This window comes from Carcharodon carcharias, chromosome 17 (assembly GCF_017639515.1).
Source record: "Carcharodon carcharias isolate sCarCar2 chromosome 17, sCarCar2.pri, whole genome shotgun sequence".
Lineage (NCBI taxonomy): Eukaryota > Metazoa > Chordata > Chondrichthyes > Lamniformes > Lamnidae > Carcharodon > Carcharodon carcharias.
In genome coordinates, this window is record NC_054483.1 from 35940449 (window position 1) to 35959346 (window position 18898).

Consider the following 18898-nt stretch of genomic DNA (forward strand, 5'->3'; position numbering starts at 1 on the left):
GGAGTGCGCGTGAGAGAGGAGAGTGCATGAGAGAGGAGTGCACGCGAGAGAGAGGGAGTGTGCACGAGAGGAAATGCACGCAAGAGAGGGAGCACGCGCGAGAGAGAAAGGGTGCGTGTGCGAGAGAGGTAGCACGCGTGAGAGAGGGAACGCGCGAGAGAGAGAGAGGGAGCACGCACAAGAGAGAGGGAGCGGCGGGAGAGAGAGAGGGAGCGTGCGCGAGAGAGAGAGGGAGCGCGCGCGAGAGGGAACGAGTGCGCGAGAGAAAACTAGTGCATGTGAGAGAGAGAGAAAACGAGTGCGCGTGAGAGAGAACGAATGCGCGTGAGAGTGGGAGTGCGCGTGAGAGTGGGAGTGCGCATGAGAGTGGGAGTGCACGTGAGAGTGAGTGCGCGTGAGAGAGAGGGAGTGCGCGTGAGAGGGGGCAGGAGTGCGCGTGAGAGTGCGGGAGAGCGCATGAGAGAGAGAGCGAGTGCGCATGAGAGAGAGAGGGAGTGCGCGCGCGAGAGAGAGGGAGCGCGCGCGAGAGAGAGGGAGTGCGCATGAGAGAGAGCGAGTGCGCGTGAGAGAGAGAGCGAGTGCGCATGAGAGAGAGAGAGCGAGTGCGCGTGAGAGAGAGAGCAAGTGCGCTTGAGAGAGAGAGAGCGAGTGCGCATGAGAGAGAGCGAGTGCATGAGAGAGAGAGCGAGTGCGTGAGAGAGAGAGCGGGTGCGCGAGAGAGAGAGAACGAATGCGCGTGAGAGAGTCGGAGTGCGCGTGAGAGTGGGAGTGCACGTGAGAGTGAGTGCGCATGAGAGAGAGGGAGTGCGCGTGAGAGGGGGCAGGAGTGTGCGTGAGAGGGCGGGAGAGCACATGAGAGAGAGAGCGAGTGCACATGAGAGAGAGAGGGAGTGCGCGCGAGAGAGAGAGAGGGAGCGCGCGCAAGAGAGGGAGCTTGCGCAAGAGAGGGAGGGAGCGCGCACGAGAGAGAGGGAGTGCATGTGAGAGAGAGGGAGTGCGCGTGAGAGAGAGGGAGTGCGCGTGAGAGAGCGAACGAATGCGAGTGAGAGAGAGCGAGTGCGCGTGAGAGAGAGCGAGTGCGCGCGTGAGAGAGAGAGCGAGTGCATGAGAGAGTGAGCGAGTGCGCGCGAGAGAGAGATGGAGTGCATGCGAGAGGGAGTGCGCGCGAGAGAGCGAGAGGGTGTGCACGCGAGAGAGTGAGAGGGAAAGGGCACGAGAGAGAGGGGGAAAGGGCGCGAGAGAGAGGGAGTACGCGAGCGAGAGAGAGGGAGTGTGCGCGCGTGAGAGAGAGAGAGAGGAGTGCACGCACAACAGAGAGAGGAGTGCGCGTGAGAGAGAAGTGTGCATGAGAGAGGAGTGCACGCGAGAGAGAGGGAGTGTGCGCGAGAGAGGTAATGCGCGCGAGAGAGAAAGGGTGCGTGTGCGAGAGAGGTAGCACGTGTGAGAGAGGGAACGCGCGAGAGAGAGAGAGAGGGAGCACGCACAAGAGAGAGGGAGCGGTGGGAGAGAGAGAGGGAGCGTGCGCGAGAGAGAGCGCACGCGAGAGGGAACGGGTGCGCATGAGAGAAAACGAGTGCATGTGAGAGAGAGAGAAAACGAGTGCGCGTGAGAGAGAGAACGAATGCGCGTGAGAGTGGGAGTGCACGTGAGAGTGAGTGCGCGTGAGAGAGAGGGAGTGCGCGTGAGAGGGGGCAGGAGTGCGCGTGAGAGTGCGGGAGAGCGCATGAGAGAGAGAGCGAGTGCGCATGAGAGAGAGAGGGACTGCGCACGCGAGAGAGAGAGGGAGCGCACGCAAGAGAGAGGGATCTTGCGCAAGAGAAGGAGGGAGCGCGCGTGAGAGAGAGGGAGTGCGCGTGAGAGAGAGAGCAAGTGCGCATGAGAGAGAGCGAGTGCATGAGAGAGAGAGCGAGTGCGTGAGAGAGAGCGGGTGCGCGAGAGGGAATGCGCGAGAGATAGAGAACAAATGCGCGTGAGAGAGTCGGAGTGCGCGTGAGAGTGGGAGTGCACGTGAGAGTGAGTGCGCGTGAGAGAGAGGGAGTGCACGTGAGAGGGGGCAGGAGTGCGCGTGAGAGGGCGGGAGAGCGCATGAGAGAGAGAGCGAGTGCGCATGAGAGAGAGAGGGAGTGCGCGCGAGAGAGACAGAGGGAGCGCGCGCAAGAGAGAGGGAGCTTGCGCAAGAGAGGGAGGGAGCGCGCGCGAGAGAGAGGGAGTGCACGGGAGAGAGAGCGAGTGCGCATGAGAGAGAGAGAGTGAGTGCGCATGAGAGAGAGAGAGTGAGTGCGCGTGAGAGAGAGCGAGTGCGTGTGAGAGAGAGCGGGTGCGCGAGAGAGGGAGTGCGCGAGAGAGAGGGTGTGCACGTGAGAGAGAGAGAGAGGGAATGTGCATGAGAGAGAGGGAGTGCCCGTGAGAGGGAGTGCCCTGAGAGAGAGGGAGTGCGCGTGAGAGGGAGGGAGTGCGCGTGAGAGGGAGGGAGTGTGTGTGAGAGAGGGAATGCGCGTGAGAGAGAGCGAACGAGTGCGCGTGAGAGAGAGAGAGCGAGTGCATGTGAGAGAGAGCGAGTGTGCGTGAGAGAGAGCAAATGCGCGTGAGAGAGAGAGCGAGTGCATGAGAGAGTGAGCGAGTGCGCGCGAGAGAGAGATGGAGTGCATGCGAGAGGGAGTGCGCGCGAGAGAGCGAGAGGGTGTGCGCGCGAGAGAGTGAGAGGGAAAGGGCACAAGAGAGAGGGGGAAGGGCACGAGAGAGGGAGCACGCGAGCGAGAGAGAGAGTGCGCGTGCGAGAGAGAGAGAGTGCACGCGCGAGAGAGGAGTGTGCGCGCGAGAGAGGGAGTACACGCGAGAGAGAGGAGTGCGCGCGCAAGAGAGAGAGGAGTGTGCATGAGAGAGGAGTGCATGCGAGAGAGAGGGAATGCGCGCGAGAGAGGGAATGCGCGCGAGAGAGGGAGCGCGCGCGAGAGAGAAAGGGTGCGTGTGCGAGAGAGGGAACGCGCGAGAGAGAGAGGGAGCACGCACAAGAGAGAGAGGGAGAGGCGGGAGAGAGAGAGGGAGAGGCGGGAGAGAGAGAGGGAGCGTGCGCGAGAGAGAGAGGGAGCGTGCGCGAGAGGGAATGAGTGCACGTGAGAGAGAGAACGAGTGCATGTGAGAGAGAGAGAACGAGTGCGCGTGAGAGAGAGAAGGAATGTGCGTGAGAGAGTCGGAGTGCGCGTGAGAGTGGGAGTGCACGTGAGAGAGTGCGCGTGAGAGGGGGCAGGAGTGCGCATGAGAGGGCGGGAGAGCGCATTAGAGAGAGAGCGAGTGCGCATGAGAGAGAGAGGGAGTGCGCGCGCGAAAGAGTGAGAGGGAAAGGGCACGAGAGAGGGGGGAAAGGGCGCGAGAGAGAGGGAGCGTGCGCGCAAGAGAGAGGAGTGCGCGAGAGAGTGCTGATAGAGAGGGAGTGCGCGTGAGAGAGTACGCATGAGAGAGAGGGAGTGCGAGTGACAGAGAGCGTGCGAGTGCGCATGAGAGAGAACGAGTGCGCGTGAGTGAGAGAGCGAGTGCACGTGAGAGAGAGCGAGTGCGCGAGAGAGCGAGTGCGCGTGAGAGAGCAAATGTGCGTGAGAGAGAGAGCAAGTGCATGAGAGAGTGAGGGAGTGCGCGCGAGAGAGAGAGAAAGGGAGTGCATGAGAGGGTGAGCAAGTGCGTGAGATCGCGAGTACGTGTGCGAGTGCGCGAGAGAGAGCATGAGTACACGTGAGAGCGAGTGCGCATGAGAGAGAGAGAGGCAGTACGCGTGAGAGAGATAGAGCGAGTGCGCATGAGAGCGAGGGAGTGCGCGTGAGAGAGAGTGCAAGTGCGCGTGAGAGAGAGAGTGAGTGCGCGTGAGAGAGAGAGCGAGTGCATGAGAGAGATCGCGAATGCGCATTAGAGAGAGTGCGGGTGTGCGAGAGAGAGAGAGGGAATGCGCGCGAGAGAGGGAGCGCGCGAGAGAGAGGGAGTGCGTGTGAGAGAGAGAGAGTGGGCGCACATGAGAGAGAGAACAAGTGCGCGCAAGAGAGAACAAGTGCGCACGCGAGAGAGAGAACGAATGCGCGCGAGAGAGAGAACGAGTGCGCATGAGAGAGAGAGAACGAGTGCGCGTGAGAGAGAGTGAGTGTGCATGAGAGAGAGAGGGAGTGCGCGTGAGAGAGACAGAGAGTGCGCGTGAGAGAGGAGTGCACGTGAGAGAGAGAGAGCGAGTGCGTGTGAGAGAGAGCGAGTGCACGTGAGAGAGAGAGAGAGGGAGTGCCCGTGAGAGATAGAGGGAGTGAGCGTGAGAGAGAGGGAGTGCGCGAGAGAGAGAGAGGGAGTGCGCGAGAGAGAGAGAGGGAGTGCGCGAGAGAGAGAGAGGGAGTGCGCGAGAGAGAGAGAGGGAGTGCGCGAGAGAGAGAGAGGGAGTGCGCGAGAGAGAGAGAGGGAGTGTGCGAGAGAGAGGGAGTGCACGAGAGAGAGAGAGGGAGTGCATGAGAGAGAGAGGGAGTGCGCGAGAGAGGGAGTGCACGTGAGAGAGGGAGTGCGCATGAGAGAGAGAGAGAGGGAGTGCCCGTGAGAGAGGGGGAGTGCGCGTGAGAGAGAGGGAGTGCGCGTGAAAGAGAGAGCGAGTGTGCGTGAGAGAGCAAGTGCACGTGAGAGAGAGAGCAAGTGCGCGTGAGAGAAAGAGCGAGTACGCGTGAGAGAGAGAGCGAGTGCACGTGAGAGAGAGCGGGTGCACGAGAGAGAGAGAGAGGGAGTGCGTGAGAGAGAGAGGGAGTGCGTGAGAGAGAGAGGGAGTGCGTGAGAGAGAGAGGGAATGCACGTGAGAGAGAGAGGGAGTGCGCGTGAGAGACAGAGGGAGTGCATGTGAGAGAGAGACAGCGAGTGCATGAGAAAGTGAACGAGTGCGTGAGAGAGCGAGTACGTGTGCGAGTGCGCGAGAGAGAGCATGAGTACACGTGAGAGCGAGTGCGTGTGTGAGAGAGCGAGTGTGTGTGAGAGAGAGAACATGAGTGCATGCGTGTGATTTAGATTTGGTTTAATGTGTTTCTCCTGTTCTCACCCTGTCTAGCTCTGTTAGGAATGTTATATGAGGATAAAGAGAGACAGGATTTTATCTTCTCCATCTATCATTGGTGGCAAGCCATGGCTATCTTCGGAGTTTATCTTTGGTCAGGAGCCCACATGAAGGTGAGTGTCTCCATAACTCTCGGAGCACAGGTACTGTTATTAAAGGGTTAAATTCCAGTGCCTAGTGTTTTTATCCATTTGTGGGATGTGGATGTCACTGGCTAGGCCAGCATTTATTGCCCATCCCTAATTACCCTTTGAGAAGGTGGTGCTGAGCTGCCTTCTTGAACCGCTGCAGTCCATGTGGTGTAGGTGCACCCACAGTGCTGTTAGGGAGGGATTTCCAGGATTTTGACCCAGCGACAATGAAGGAACAGCGATAAATTTCCAAGTCAGGATGGTGAGTGACTTGGAGAGGAACTTCCAGGTGGTGGTGTTCCCATGTGTCTGCTGCCCTTGTCCTTCTAGATGGCAGTGATCATGGGTTTGGGAGGTGCAGTCGAAGGAACCTTGGTGAATTCCTGCAGTGCATCTTGTAGATGGTATACACACTGCTGCTACTGTGTGTCGGTGGTGGAGGGAGTGAATTTTCATGGATGTGGTGCCAATCAAGCAGGCTGCTTTGTCCTGGATGGTGTCGAGCTTCTTGAGTGTTGTGGGAGCTGCATTCATCCAGGCAAATAGGGAATATTCCATCACACTCCTGACTTGTGCCTTGTAGATGATGGACAGGCTTTGGGGAGTCAGGATGTGAGTTACTCATCACAGGATTCCTAGCCTCTGACCCGCTCTTGTAGCCACAGTGTTTATCTGGCTAATCCAGTTCAGTTTCTAGATGTTAATGGAGAGGGATTCAGTGATGATAATGCCATTGAACATCAAGGGGATATGGTTAGATTCTCACTTGTAGGAGATAGTCATTGCCAGGCACTTGTGTGGTGCAAATGCCACTTGCCAGCCCAAGCTTTGGCAGACAAGGCCAGTGTGTCGCGCAGTGGATAACACAGTGATCTAATTAAACTGGTTAAGCTTACGAAAGGAGCTGATGGTGGACACAGAGAAACTATTCCCTCTGGTGTTGGTTTCCAGAATAAGTCATCATAACTATAAAGCTGCTGCCTGGTCACAAGGCCTGACTCTGAGATAGGTTTCCGACCTCATATTCACACCACGACTAGGCCATTTCCGCTGCTGAAACATGGCCCGACTGAAGTGAACCCTGTCTCAACTTATCCACTTCTGAAATCCTTGTCCGCACCTTCCTTACCTCCAGACTCAACTATTCCAACGTCCTCCCGTCTGCTCTCCCTCAAACTGCCCCCGTACACTCCAGTTCTTCCAAAACTCTGCTGCCCTCATCTTCTCACTCGCCCCCAAGTCCCATTTTACCACCTGTGCTCTCTGACATACACTGGTTCCAGCTCAAGAAAATTCTCATCCTTGTTTTCCGATCCCTCCCCAGCCTGTCCCCTCGTTATTCTGTAACCTTTGTCATCTCCTCCAGCTAGACCGGCTCTCTAAGATATCCATGCTTCTAAATCTGGCCTCATGAGGATTCCAATCATCATCGCTCCACCATTGGCGGCCGTGCCTTCTGCTGCCTGGGTCCCAAGCTCAGGAATTCCCTCCCTAAACCTCTCCAACTCTCTCTCTCTCTCTCCCTCAACTTTTTCCTTTAAGAAGATCCTTCAACCTTACCTCTTTCACTGACGTTGTCGTAAGGCTTGAGCCCGGACATTCAGATGTCAGATAGTATGGCTTCACACAAAGGAGTGGAAGCCTAGAACTCTCTCCCCTGCCACCCCCATACAAAAGAAACTGCTCAAGCTGAGGCTCAACTGAACATTTCAGGCTGAGATTGATGGAGATTTCTTGGGAAAGGGGAAGAAGGCTGACAGAAACACAAATGGCCGATGGAATTTGGATGCTGAGAAGCCAGGAGTGAATTGAGTGGAGAAGAGGTTCAAGGGAGTCAAACGCCTCCTCTTGTTCCTGAATTTCCACGGAAGTTTCATGGGAACAGTGTAGAGAGAGCTTTATTCTGTATCTAACCCCGTGCTGTACCTGTCCTGGGAGTGTTTGATGGGGACAGTGTAGAGGGAGCTTTACTCTGTATCTAACCCCGTGCCGTACCTATCCTGGGAGTGTTTAATGGGGACAGTGTAGAGGGAGCTTTACTCTGTATCTAACCGCGTGCTGTACCTGTCCTGGGAGTGTTTAATGGGGACAGTGTAGAGGGAGCTTTACTCTGTATCTAACCCCGTGCTGTACCTGTCCTGGGAGTGTTTGATGGGAACAGTGCAGAGTGAGCTTTACTCTGTATCTAACCCCGTGCTGTACCTGTTCTGGGATTGTTTGTTGGGAACAGTGTAGAGGGAGCTTTACTCTGTATCTAACCCCGTGCAGTACCTGTCCTGGGAGTTTGATAGGGACAATGTAGCGGGAGCTTTACTCTGTATCTAACCCCGTGCTGTACCTGTCCTGGGAGTGTTTGATGGGGACGGTGTACAGGGAGCTTTACTCCATATTTAACCCTGTGCAGTCTCTGTTCTGGGAGTGTTTGTTGGGAACAGTATATGGGTGTGGGGAGGGGGGGGTTGCCCTGTATCTAACCCCGTGCTGTACCTGCCCTGGGAGTGTTTGATGGGGACAGCGCAGAGGGAGTTTTACTCTGTATCTAATTCCATGCTATACCTGTCATAGTCATAGAGTTATACAGCACAGAAACAGGCCTTTTAGCCCATCGTGTCTGTACTAGCCATCAAGCACTTATGTACTCCAATCACACTTTCCAGCACTTGGCCCCTAGCCCTGTGTGCTCTGGCGTTTCATGTGCTCATCTAAATACTTCTTAAATGTCGTGAGGGTTCCTGCCTCTACCACCCCCTCAGGCAGTGAGTTCCAGATTCCAACCTACTCAGGGTGAAAAAAAATTCCCCAAATCCCTTCTAAACCTCCTGCCCCTTACCTTAAAGCTATGCCCCCTGGTTATTAACCCCTCCAGTAAGGGGTAAAGTTTCTTCCTATCTATACACCTCATAATTTTGTGTATCTCTATCACGTCCCCCCTCAGCCTTCTCTGCTCTACAGGAAACAACCCCAGCCTATCCAGTCTCTCTTCATAGCTGAAACACTCCATCCCAGGCAGCATCCTAGTGAATCTCCTCTGCACCCTCTCCAGCGTAATCACATCCTTCCTATAGTGTGGTGACCAGAACCACACACAGTACTCCAACTGTGGCCTAACTAGTATTTTATACAGCTCCAGCATAACCTCCCTGCACTTATATTCTATGCCTCGGCTAATCAAGGCAAGTATCCCTTATACCTTCTTAACCACATTATATACCTGTGCTGCTGCCTTCAGTGATCTATGGACATGTACACCAAGGTCCCTCTGATCTTCTGTACTCCCTAGGGTCCTACCGTTCATTGTGTACTCCCTTGCCGTGTTAGTCCTCCCAAAATGCATCACCTCACGTTTCTCAGGATTAAATTCCATTTGCCACTGCTCTACCCAGCTGACCAGCCCATTTATATCATCCTGTAACCTAAGGCATACCTCCTATGTTCATGTCCACATCATTAACGTACTCTATAAACAGCAAGAGTCCCAGCACCGATTCCTGCGGTACACCACTCATCATAGGCTTCCAATCACAAAAGCAACCTGTGCCCCTTGCCACTAAGCCAATTTTGGATCCAATTTGCCAAATTGATATTAAAGGGTCATTCAGACTCGAAATGTTAACTGTGTTCCTCTCCACAGATGCTGCCAGATCTGCTGAGTTTTTCCAGATATTTTTGTTTTTGTTTTGGATTTCCAGCATCCGTAGTTTTTTGCTTTTATGCCCTGGACCCCATGTGCTCTTACCTTCTTGACCATTATACCATGCGGGACCTTGTCAAAAGCCTTACTGAAGTCCATGTAGATGACATCAACTGCCCTTCCCTCATCTACACACTTAGTCATGTCCTCGAAAGACTCAATTAAATTTGTTGGACATGATCTCCCCCTGACTGACCAACCCTGATTAACCCCTGCCTTTCCAAGTGTAGATTAATCCAGTCCCTCGGAATGTTTTCCAATAGTTTCCCTACCATTGATGTTCAACTCACTGCCCTGTAATTATATTATCTGCTAATTATTCTTTTAAGTACCTGTGACTGTGACTGTTTGGAGGTCGATAATACACTCCCAGCAAAGTAATTGTCCCCTTTTTGTTTTTAAGTTCTACCCATATGGCCTCATTTGAAGAACCTTCTAAGATCTCATCCCTCCTTATTGGAGTAATTTATTCCTTGATCAATAGTGCAATACCACCTCCTCTTTTACGCTACCCCTCTCAACCTCATCATGCCTAAAGATTCTATATCCAGGAATATTGAGCTGCCAATCCTACCCTTCTCTCAACCATGTCTCTGTGATAGCAACAATATCATATTCCCATGTACTAATCAATGCCTTCAGTTCATCTGCCTTATTTGTGAGACTCCTTGCATTAAGGTAGATGCAGTCCAGCCTTGCATTATTCCCTTGTGTCTTAACAGGTCTATATTCGCTCTGCCTTGCAGACAGACTTAGATTCTCTTCTATATTTGATTGTGCATCCCCCCCCCTCCACCTACTGTATCTCCACCCTGTAACCCACCCCCCTGCCAAATTAGTTTAAATCCCCCCCCAACAGCACCAGCAAACCTCCCCGCAAGGATGTTGGTCCCATTCCGGTTCAGGTGCAACCCGTTTGCCTTGTATAGGTCCCACCTTCCCAAGAAATGGACCCAGTGTTCTAGGAATCTAAAGCCCTCCCTCCTGCATCATTTCTTCAGCCATGCGTTTGTCCTCTCTATCCTCCTATTCCTACACTCAGCTAGCACTTGGCACCGGGAGTAATCCAGAGTGCACAACCTTTGAGGAGCTGCTTTTCAATCTGTGACCTATTTCCCTAAATTCTTGTTGCAGGACCTCATCCCTCTTTCTACCTATGTCGTTGGTACCAGTGGGAACCATGATCCCTGACAGTTCGCCCTCCCCCTTCAGAACGCCCTGCAGTCGTTCTGTGACTCCCTTGACCCTGGCCCCAGGGAGGCAACATACCATCCTGGAATCACACCCATGGCCACAGAAACGGCTGTCTACCCCTCACGCTTGACTCGACTGTCACTATTGCTCTTCCTCTCTTTCTGCTTCCACTTCGTGCAGCTGCGCTCTGGCTGCACTCCCCAGAGGAACCGTCACTCTCACCGTTTTCCAACACAGAGAAACTGTTCCTGAGTGAGATGTACTTTGAGGCTTTCCTAACTACCTGCCCGCCTCCCTTCTTCTGACTAGTGGCCACCCATTCCTTCTCTGATTGCACTTCCTCAAGCTGCAGGGTGACCACATCTAATAATGTGCTACCCACGTAACTCTCAGCCTCGCAGATGCACTGCTGTGCTTCCAGCCAACACTCGAGCTCTGAAACTCGGCGTTCAAGCTGGTGGCACTTCCTGCACATGTGGTCATCCAGACTGCCAGGAGCATCTAAAAGTTCCCACGTGCTGCAGGCCGTACAACACACAGAACTGAACTCCCTCACCATTCTGCACTGGGAATGTTTGATGGGGACAGTGCAGAGGGAGATTTACTCTGTATTTAACCCCGTGCTGTACCTGTCCTGGGAATATTTGATGGGGACAGTGCAGAGCGAGCTTTACTCTGTATCTAACCCTGTGCTGTACCTGTCTTGGGAATGTTTGATGGGGACAATGCAGACGGAGCTTTACTCTGTATCTAACCCCATGCTGTACCTATCCTGGGAGTGTTTGATGGGGACAGTGCAGAGGGAGATTTTTCTGTACCTAACGTTGTTGGATGTGTTTCTCTAGGTGAAGCTGTCCATCCTCCTCGTAACTCTGGTTGTTGCTGTGCTGTCATATCTGTGGATGGAGCAGAAGCTGTTGAAGAGAATCCCGTTCCGCATTCCCCGAATTCCGAAACCTCGGCACAAGGTCCGAGGCTACCGCTACCTGGAGGATGAGAACTCGGATGAGTCTGATGATGAGGAAAAGCCGAATGAGGATGCTGAGCCCGAGCTTACCCCACTGGATGTGGAAGACCCCGAGCCTGCTGTCGGCGAGGGGCAGGTTTACGAGCAGATGGGGACAGACCGGGATGAACAGCCCCTGTAAGAATCACCAACCTTCATTCACCATCTGGTCACCAGCTTCACAATCACGGCACAGTTTGCTTACTTGACTTAGTTCCTCCCACAGATCCAGTGTCTCACCTAAGTGGACTCTAAGCACTGGAATTTCCTCTTAACCTTTCTCTCTTCCTTCAGGAAGCAGCTTAAAGCCAGGCCTTCCAAAGCTTCCAGTTCACTGTCTGGAATCGCTCTGTTATCCAGTTGCTGTCAAATGTCGGATTTGTGCTCCTGTGTAGTGCCTGAGGTGCGTTGCTGTGTTCAAAGTTTTTAGTTATGTTGATGTCGTCCCCCAGCAGATGTTACAGCGCTGGCTGTTGAGAAACCCCAGTGCTGGATTCCAGGCTAGTTGTGGGAAAATTCTCAGCCTTCGGGCCCAAGCTATATCCTGAGACTTGCCTTTTTCTCCTTCTGTTTGGGAGATGGCTTCTCCAAATTGTATCAATGTGTCATCGTTCTTTGAAAATAAAATTGTGACAAGAAAAGTCTTGTTTTGGTCCATGTGTGATTGAATTCAACATCACTGGGTAACTCAGAGCCTTCCAAAGCTCTCCCTACAGCAACATCTGGTGACTGGATCCAGAAACTGCACTGACTCTTGACACAGCAGCAGCACAGGTAGATAAGGTGGTTAAGAAGGTATATGGGATACTTGCCTTTATTAGCCGAGGCATGGAATATAAGAGCAGGGAGGTCATGTTGGAGTTGTATGGAACCTTGGTGAGGCCACAGCTGGAGTAGTGTGTGCAGTTCTGGTCACCACATTATAGGAAGAATGTGATTATAGTGGAGGGGGTGCAGAGAAGATTCACCAGGATGTTGCCTGGGCTTGAGCGTTTCAGCTATGAAGAGAGACTGGATAGGCTGGGGTTGTTTTCCTCAGAGCAGAGAATACTGGGGGTCGGTGTGGGGGAGGGGGGGTGGATCTGATAGAGATATACAAAATTATTAGGGACATAGGCTAGATAGGAGGAAACTTTACCTCCTAGTGGAGGTGTCCATAACCAGGGGGCAAAGATTTAAGCTAAGGGGCAGGAGGTTTAGATGGGTTTTGAAGAAAATGTTTTTCACCCAGAGTAAGTTGGAATTTGCCTGAGGGGCTGGTAGAGGCAGGAACCCTCAACATTTAAGAAGTAATTAGATAAGCACTTGAAATGCCATAGCATACAGGGCTACGGCCAAGTGCTGGAAAATGGGATTAGAATAGATAGATGCTTGATGGCCAGCATTGATGTAATGGACCAAAGGGCAAAGTTCAATGAGAACCAGTCGCTTACTCATAACGACCTTGAATAGTCTTGAAAACAGTGACATTGCTGAAGTGTTTTCTCTTGCGCTCATCAGGACAAATGCAAAAATGGCAAATTGTCAACTCACAACAATTTACATTGCGGGGAAAAGGGTGCTGACTGGTTGGTAAGTCGATTCTGATTGGCTGGAATGTTTTCATGGGGAAAACAGCAAGGAAACTATAAACTACCCTGGCTAGATCATTCTTCATGTTGTATCATTCAAACTTGCAAATGGGTCCAAGGCAGCACTGAAAAGTGCCCAGTCTTCCTCAAATTACCCATAAGGCGCAGTATCTCAATAACGTGAACAACAGGTTAAGTTAACTGTTTCACACTGCTACCATGCAATGGTTACAGGAGTGGCCTTTCCCACTCAGGACGCTGCCGTCAGTATAAAAAGACATTCGGCCAACCACACAATTAAGCAATGTAGGGTGTGAATTCCTGTGTTAGTGTGATGCCAGCTATATAGGCCAGATGTCCCAGCGACAAGCTGGTGAAATCAGGTTTTTTTTGGCTGACCATGGAGAAGGACAAAGAACAGTCCAGAGTAAGTATTAGTAACTGGGCAAACGACAACTTCAGTGGGGGTAAAAACGGATCTGGGCTGAAAAAATTGGAGTCAAACGTTGGCAGGAAAAATGGTAACTGATCGTTGGGCTACTTTCAAAGAAGAGATAGTTCGGGCAGAGTCAAGGTCCATTCCCTTGGGAGGGAAGGGTAGGACAACCAAATCCAGGGCTCCCTGGATGGAAAAGGAGATAGAAATTAAGATAAAGAAGAAAAAGCAGGCTTATGACAGGTGTCCAGTTGAAAATATAATTGAGAACCAGACTCTATACACAAGGTTCAGTGGAAGTGAAAAAGCAAATAACAGAAACAAAGAAGGATTATGAATAGAGGCTGGCAGCTAACATAAAAAGGGAATCTCAAAGTCTTATATATAAATAATAAGAGGGTGGTAAAAAGAGGAGTAGAGCCGACTAGGGGCCAAAAAGGGGATTTACACATGGAGGCAGGGGGCATGGCTGAGGCATTGAAAGAATATATTGCATCTGTCATTACCAAGGAAGCCGGTGCTACCCAGGCCATGTTGACAGAGGAGGAAAGTCTGTCACTAGAAGGGTTTAACATTGAAAAGGAGTTGGTATTGGGTAGGCTGCCTGTACTTATAAGACCATAAGACGTAGGAGCAGAATTAGGCCTTCAGCCCTTGGTGTCTGCTCAGCCATTCAATGAGATCATGGTTGATCTGATAACACAACTCCACTTTCCTGCCTTTTCCCCATAACCCTTGATTCCCTTTCTGATTAAAAATCTGTCTATCTCAGCCTTAATGACCCAGCATCTACAATCCTCTGTGGTAAAGAATTCCACAGATTCACTACCCTCCAAGAAAAGAAATTCCTCCTCATCTCTGTCTTAAATGGGCGACCCCTTACTCTGAGATTATGCCCTCTGGTCCTAGACTTCCCAAAAGGGGAAACAATCCCTCAGCATCTACCCTGTCAAGCCCCCTAAGGGTCTTATGTGTTTCAATAAGGTCACCTCTCATTCTTCTAAACTCCAGTAAGTACAGGCCCAACCTACTCAACCTCTCCTCAAGAAAATCCCTCCATCCCCGGGATCAATCTCATGAACCTTCTCTTGACTGCCTCCAATGCCAAGATATCTTTCCTTAGATAAAGGAACCAAAACTGTTCACAGTATTCGAGGTGTGGTTTAATTAGCACCTTGTATTGTTTTAGCAAGACTTGCATATTGTTACACTCTATTCCCTTTGAAAAAAAGGCCAACCTTCCATTTGCCTTCCCTATTACCTGTTGAATTTGTATGCTAGCTTTTTGGGATTCATGCACAAGGACCCCCAAATTCCTCTGTGCTGCAGCTTTCTTCAGTCTTTCTCCATTAAAATATTCAGCTCCTCTATCCTTCCTGGTAAAGTGCATAACCTCACATTTTCCCATGTTATATTCCATCTGCCAAGTTTTTGCCCTTTCACTCAACCTGTCTATATCCCTCTGTAGGCTCTTTGTGTCAACCTCACCACTTGCCTTTCCACCTGTTTTTGTGTCATCCGCAAACTTGGCGATAGTACGTTAATTCCCCTCAGCCAAATCATTAATATATATTGTAAATAATTGCGGCCCCAGCACTGATCCCTGTGGCACTCCACTAGTTCCAGGTTACCATCCTAAAAATGCCCCTTATCCCAACTCTTTGTCTTCTATTAGTTAGCCAGTTCTCTATCCATGCTAATATACTACTTCCAACACCATGGTCTCTTATTAAGTGGCCTTATGTGTGGTATCTTATCAAATGCCTTTTGGAAATCCAAATATATCTACTGGTTCCCCCTTTATCTATCTTGCCTGTTACCTTCTCAAAGAACTCTAATAAATTTGTCAGGCATGATTTCCCCTTCATAAAGCCATGCTGACTCTGCTTGATTAGATTATGCATTTTTATATGCTCTGTTATTACATCCTTTATAATAGACTCCAACATTTTCCCAATGACAGATGTTAAGCTAACTGGCCTATAGTTACCTGTTTTTTGTCTCCCTCCCTTTTTGAATATGGGTGTTACATTAGCAGTTTTCCAATCCTCTGGGACTTTTTAAGATCCAAGGGCTCTTGGAAGATTACTACCAGTGCATCCACATCTCTGCAGCTATTTCCTTTAATATCCTAGGATGCAGCACATCAGGTCCAGGGGACTTATCGGCCTTTAGCCCTATTCGTTTCCCAAGTACTTTTTCCTCTCGTGATAGTTATTGTATTTATTTCCTCCCCCACCTTTTACCCTGTGATTATTTAGTATTTTTTGTATTCTATTAGCGTCTTCTACCGTGAAGACTGATGCAAAGTATTTATTCAACTCCTCTGCCATTTCCTGGTTCCCCATTATTATTTCCCCAGCCTCATTCTCTAAGAAGCCTATGTTCATTTTGGCCCCTCTTCCTTTATATATATTTAAATAAGTTCTTACTGTCCTTTTTTATATTACTTGCCAGTTCACCTGCAACGTTTATTTTCTACATCTTTATTATTTTTTTCATCATTTTCTGTTGGTTTTTAAAACTTTCCCAATCCTCTGGCTCACCACTAATCTTTGCAACATTGTATGTTTTTTCTTTCATTTTGATGCTATCCTGAACTTCCTTGGTTAACCATGGTTGGTTTATCCCCTTCCTGCAATCCTCTTTCTCAGTGGTATATATCTTTGTTGTGAATCATGAACTATTCTCTTAAACGTCTGCCATTGTTCGTCAACCGTCTTTTCTGCTAAACTCATTTCCCAATTTACTCCAGCCAACCTGCCCTCATTCCATTGTAATTACCCTTAGCACAGATGTTTCCAAACTAAGTTTCTTACTCACAAACTGAAAGCTAAATTCCACCATGTTATGGTCACTGTTTCTTCAGGGATCTTTTACTCTGAGATCATTTATTAAACCTGTTTCATTACACATTACCAGATCCAAAATAGCCTGACCCCTGGTTGGATCCACAACATATTGTTCTGGGAAACTAACCCAAATACACTCTATGAATTCTTGCTCGTGGCTACCTCTGCCAATTTTATTTTCCCAATCTACACGGAGATTAGAGTCACTGATGGTTAACCCTTATTAACCTCATTATTTCCTGATTTATTCTCTGTTCAACATTATAGCTACTGTTAGGGGGCCTATAGACTACTGCCACCAGTTTCTTCTTACCTCCACCCATATGGATTCCACATCTTCCGATCCAAGATCATTTCTTGCTATTGTACTTAGTCCATCTGGTATTAACAAAGTTACCCCACCACACTTTCCTTCCTGCCTGTCCTTTCAAAGAGTCGCATACCCGTGAATATTTAGTTCCCAGCTTTGATGTCCTTGTAACCAAATCTCCATAATGGCTATACGATCATACCCATTAATCTCTATTTGTGCTGTTAATTCATTTATTTTGTTCTGAATACAATGTTCATTTAAGTAAAGAGCCATTAATTTTGCCTTTTTACCAGGTTTTTTCACCCCTTTGACCCTATTTGCTGTTTTTTTTTTGAAAAAAATGTTTGTGTACACTCTGTCCCTTCCTGTCACACTCTGGGTATCATTACCAAGTAGCTGCCCTGCAATGCTTCCATATTCTTTTGCTTTGTAAGCCTACTTATCCCCTCTCCAGCACCCGGCCCCCTCTATTTAGTTTAAAGCCCTCTCTACAGCCCTCATTGTTCAATTGACCAAGACATTGATCCCAGAATGGTTCAAGTGAAGCCCATCCCACTTCAACCATGCTGGGACCAGTGTCCTGGTGAATCTTAAAGTTGACAAGGCACCAGGACCAGTTGAGATGCATCCAAGGACACCAAGGGAAGTGAGAGTGGCAAGCACAGAGGCACTGGCCCTAATTTTTCAGACTTCCTGAGATTCAGGGGTGGTGCCAGATGACTGCAGAATCCCAAACATTACTCCCTTGTTCAAAAAAAGGTGTAAAGATAAGCCCAGCAACTACAGGCTACTCAGTTTAACTTTAGTGGTGCAGAAACCTCTTACTAATTAATAATAATCATAATTAATAGTCACAGGAACAAGTTGGGGGGTAATTTCTTTTACTTCTTTTATGGGAGGTAAATGCACTTGGGAAGTGCCTTCTTGAACGACCGCAATCTATGTGGTGTAGGTTAACCAACAGTGCTGTTGGGGAGAGAATTCCAGGATTTTGACCCAGTGACAGTGAAGGAACTCATTTTCCAAGTCAGGATGGTGAGTGACTTGGAGGGGAATTTTCCGGTGGTGTATTGCCATGTGTCTGCTGCCCTTGTCCTTCTAGTTAGGTTTGGAATTAAGAAAAGCCAGCATGGATTCCTTAAAGTAAAAACATGTTTAACCATTTTGCTGTAAATTTTTGAAGAGGTAACAGAGATTGGGTGAATCAGAATGGCAAAGGTAGCCCGGAAAATGAGTTCATGGAGTGTATTCAGGACAATTTCTTAGAGCAGTATGTTCTTGAGCCAACCAAGAAGCAGGCTATTCTAGACCTGGTAATGAGTAATAAAACAGGATTAATCAATTGCCTCATGCTAAAGGAGCATCTAGGCAACAGCGATCATAACATGGTAGAATTTCATGTTCAGTTCAAAGGGAGAAGCAGGAGTTTAAGAAGAGTGTTTTAAGCCTTAAAAAGGATAACTATAATGGTATGCAGGCAAAGCTAGCTAAAGTGAAGAGGGGAATTAGGTTAAAAGGTAGGACAGTAAAGACACAGTGGCAGACTTTTAAGGAACTATTTAATAAGTCACAGAAAAGATTTATCTCAGTGAGAAAGACTCAGAGGGATGCAACATCCATGGTGAAGTAAAGAAGTTCAGGATAGTACTAAAAAGAAAGAAACACTGTGCAAATCTGCAAAGATTAGTGTTGGTCAGAAGATTGATCAGAGTTTAAGAACCAGCAAAAACTACAAAAAAGATTAAAGAGGGAGAACGTAGAGTATGAGAGAAAGTGAGCCAGTAATATGAAAACAGATATTGAGTTTCCACCAGCATTTAAGTAGGAAAAGAGTCACTAAAGCTAGTGTTGGTCCTCTAGAGTGAGTTTGGGGAATTGATAATAGAAAACAAGAAAATGGCAGAGGTGTCAAAAGGTATTTTGTGCCTGTCTTCACTTTAGAAGACTTAGAAAACTTCCCAAAGGAATTTGAAAATAAAGTGAACAGAAGGGAGGAATTTAAGACAACCACCAGATTAGAAGTGCTAGGGTATCTATTAGAGCTAAAGGTTGACAAGTCCCCAGGAGCAGATGACCTTCAGCCTCGGGTCTTAGAATAAGTGGCTTCAAGTGCTTTGGTTACAATTTTCCAGTATCTGAACTATTTTGGAAGGGTGCCAGCAGTTTGGAAAATAATAAACGTAACACCGTTATTCAAGAAATGGGGGAGACAGGAAATAGGAAACTTATAGGCCAGCTGGCCTGACATCTGTCACAGGGAAATTAATCAGTACATTGGTAAGAGGGGATCTTTAATCGAAGGATCAAGATGTAGAATCAGTTTGGGTGGAGCTCAGAAACAGCAACGGGCAGTAAACATTGGTGGGAGATGTTTATAGGCCACCAAACAGCAGTGGCAATGTTGGGCAGGGTATAAATCAGGAAATTAGAGATGCATGTAATGTGGGTGATACTGCAATAATGGGCGACCTCAGTTTACATTTGACTGGGCAAACACAATCAGTACCAATGATGTGCAGGATGAATGCCTGCAGCATGTGTAAGATGGGCTTCTGGAGCAGTATATTGAGGAACCAACTCGGGATCTAGGTATTTTACAGATAGTATTATCTAATGAGAAAGGGCTAATTAATAATTTTGCT

At 49.2% G+C, this 18898-nt stretch overlaps 1 protein-coding gene across 2 annotated transcripts in view; it reads left to right on the plus strand.

Annotated features, from left to right (window-relative positions):
• The window catches only part of unc93b1 (unc-93 homolog B1, TLR signaling regulator), a 77400-nt gene extending 65675 nt beyond the window's left edge, over positions 1 to 11725 (plus strand). For both annotated transcript variants that reach the window (XM_041209038.1, XM_041209039.1), the window contains 2 exons: positions 5057 to 5175; positions 10924 to 11725. In XM_041209038.1, the coding sequence (XP_041064972.1) occupies positions 5057 to 5175; positions 10924 to 11226 (422 nt within the window). In that variant the 3' untranslated portion in view covers positions 11227 to 11725. The remainder of the gene's footprint in view (positions 1 to 5056; positions 5176 to 10923) is intronic.
• The last annotated feature ends 7173 nt before the right edge of the window (positions 11726 to 18898 follow it).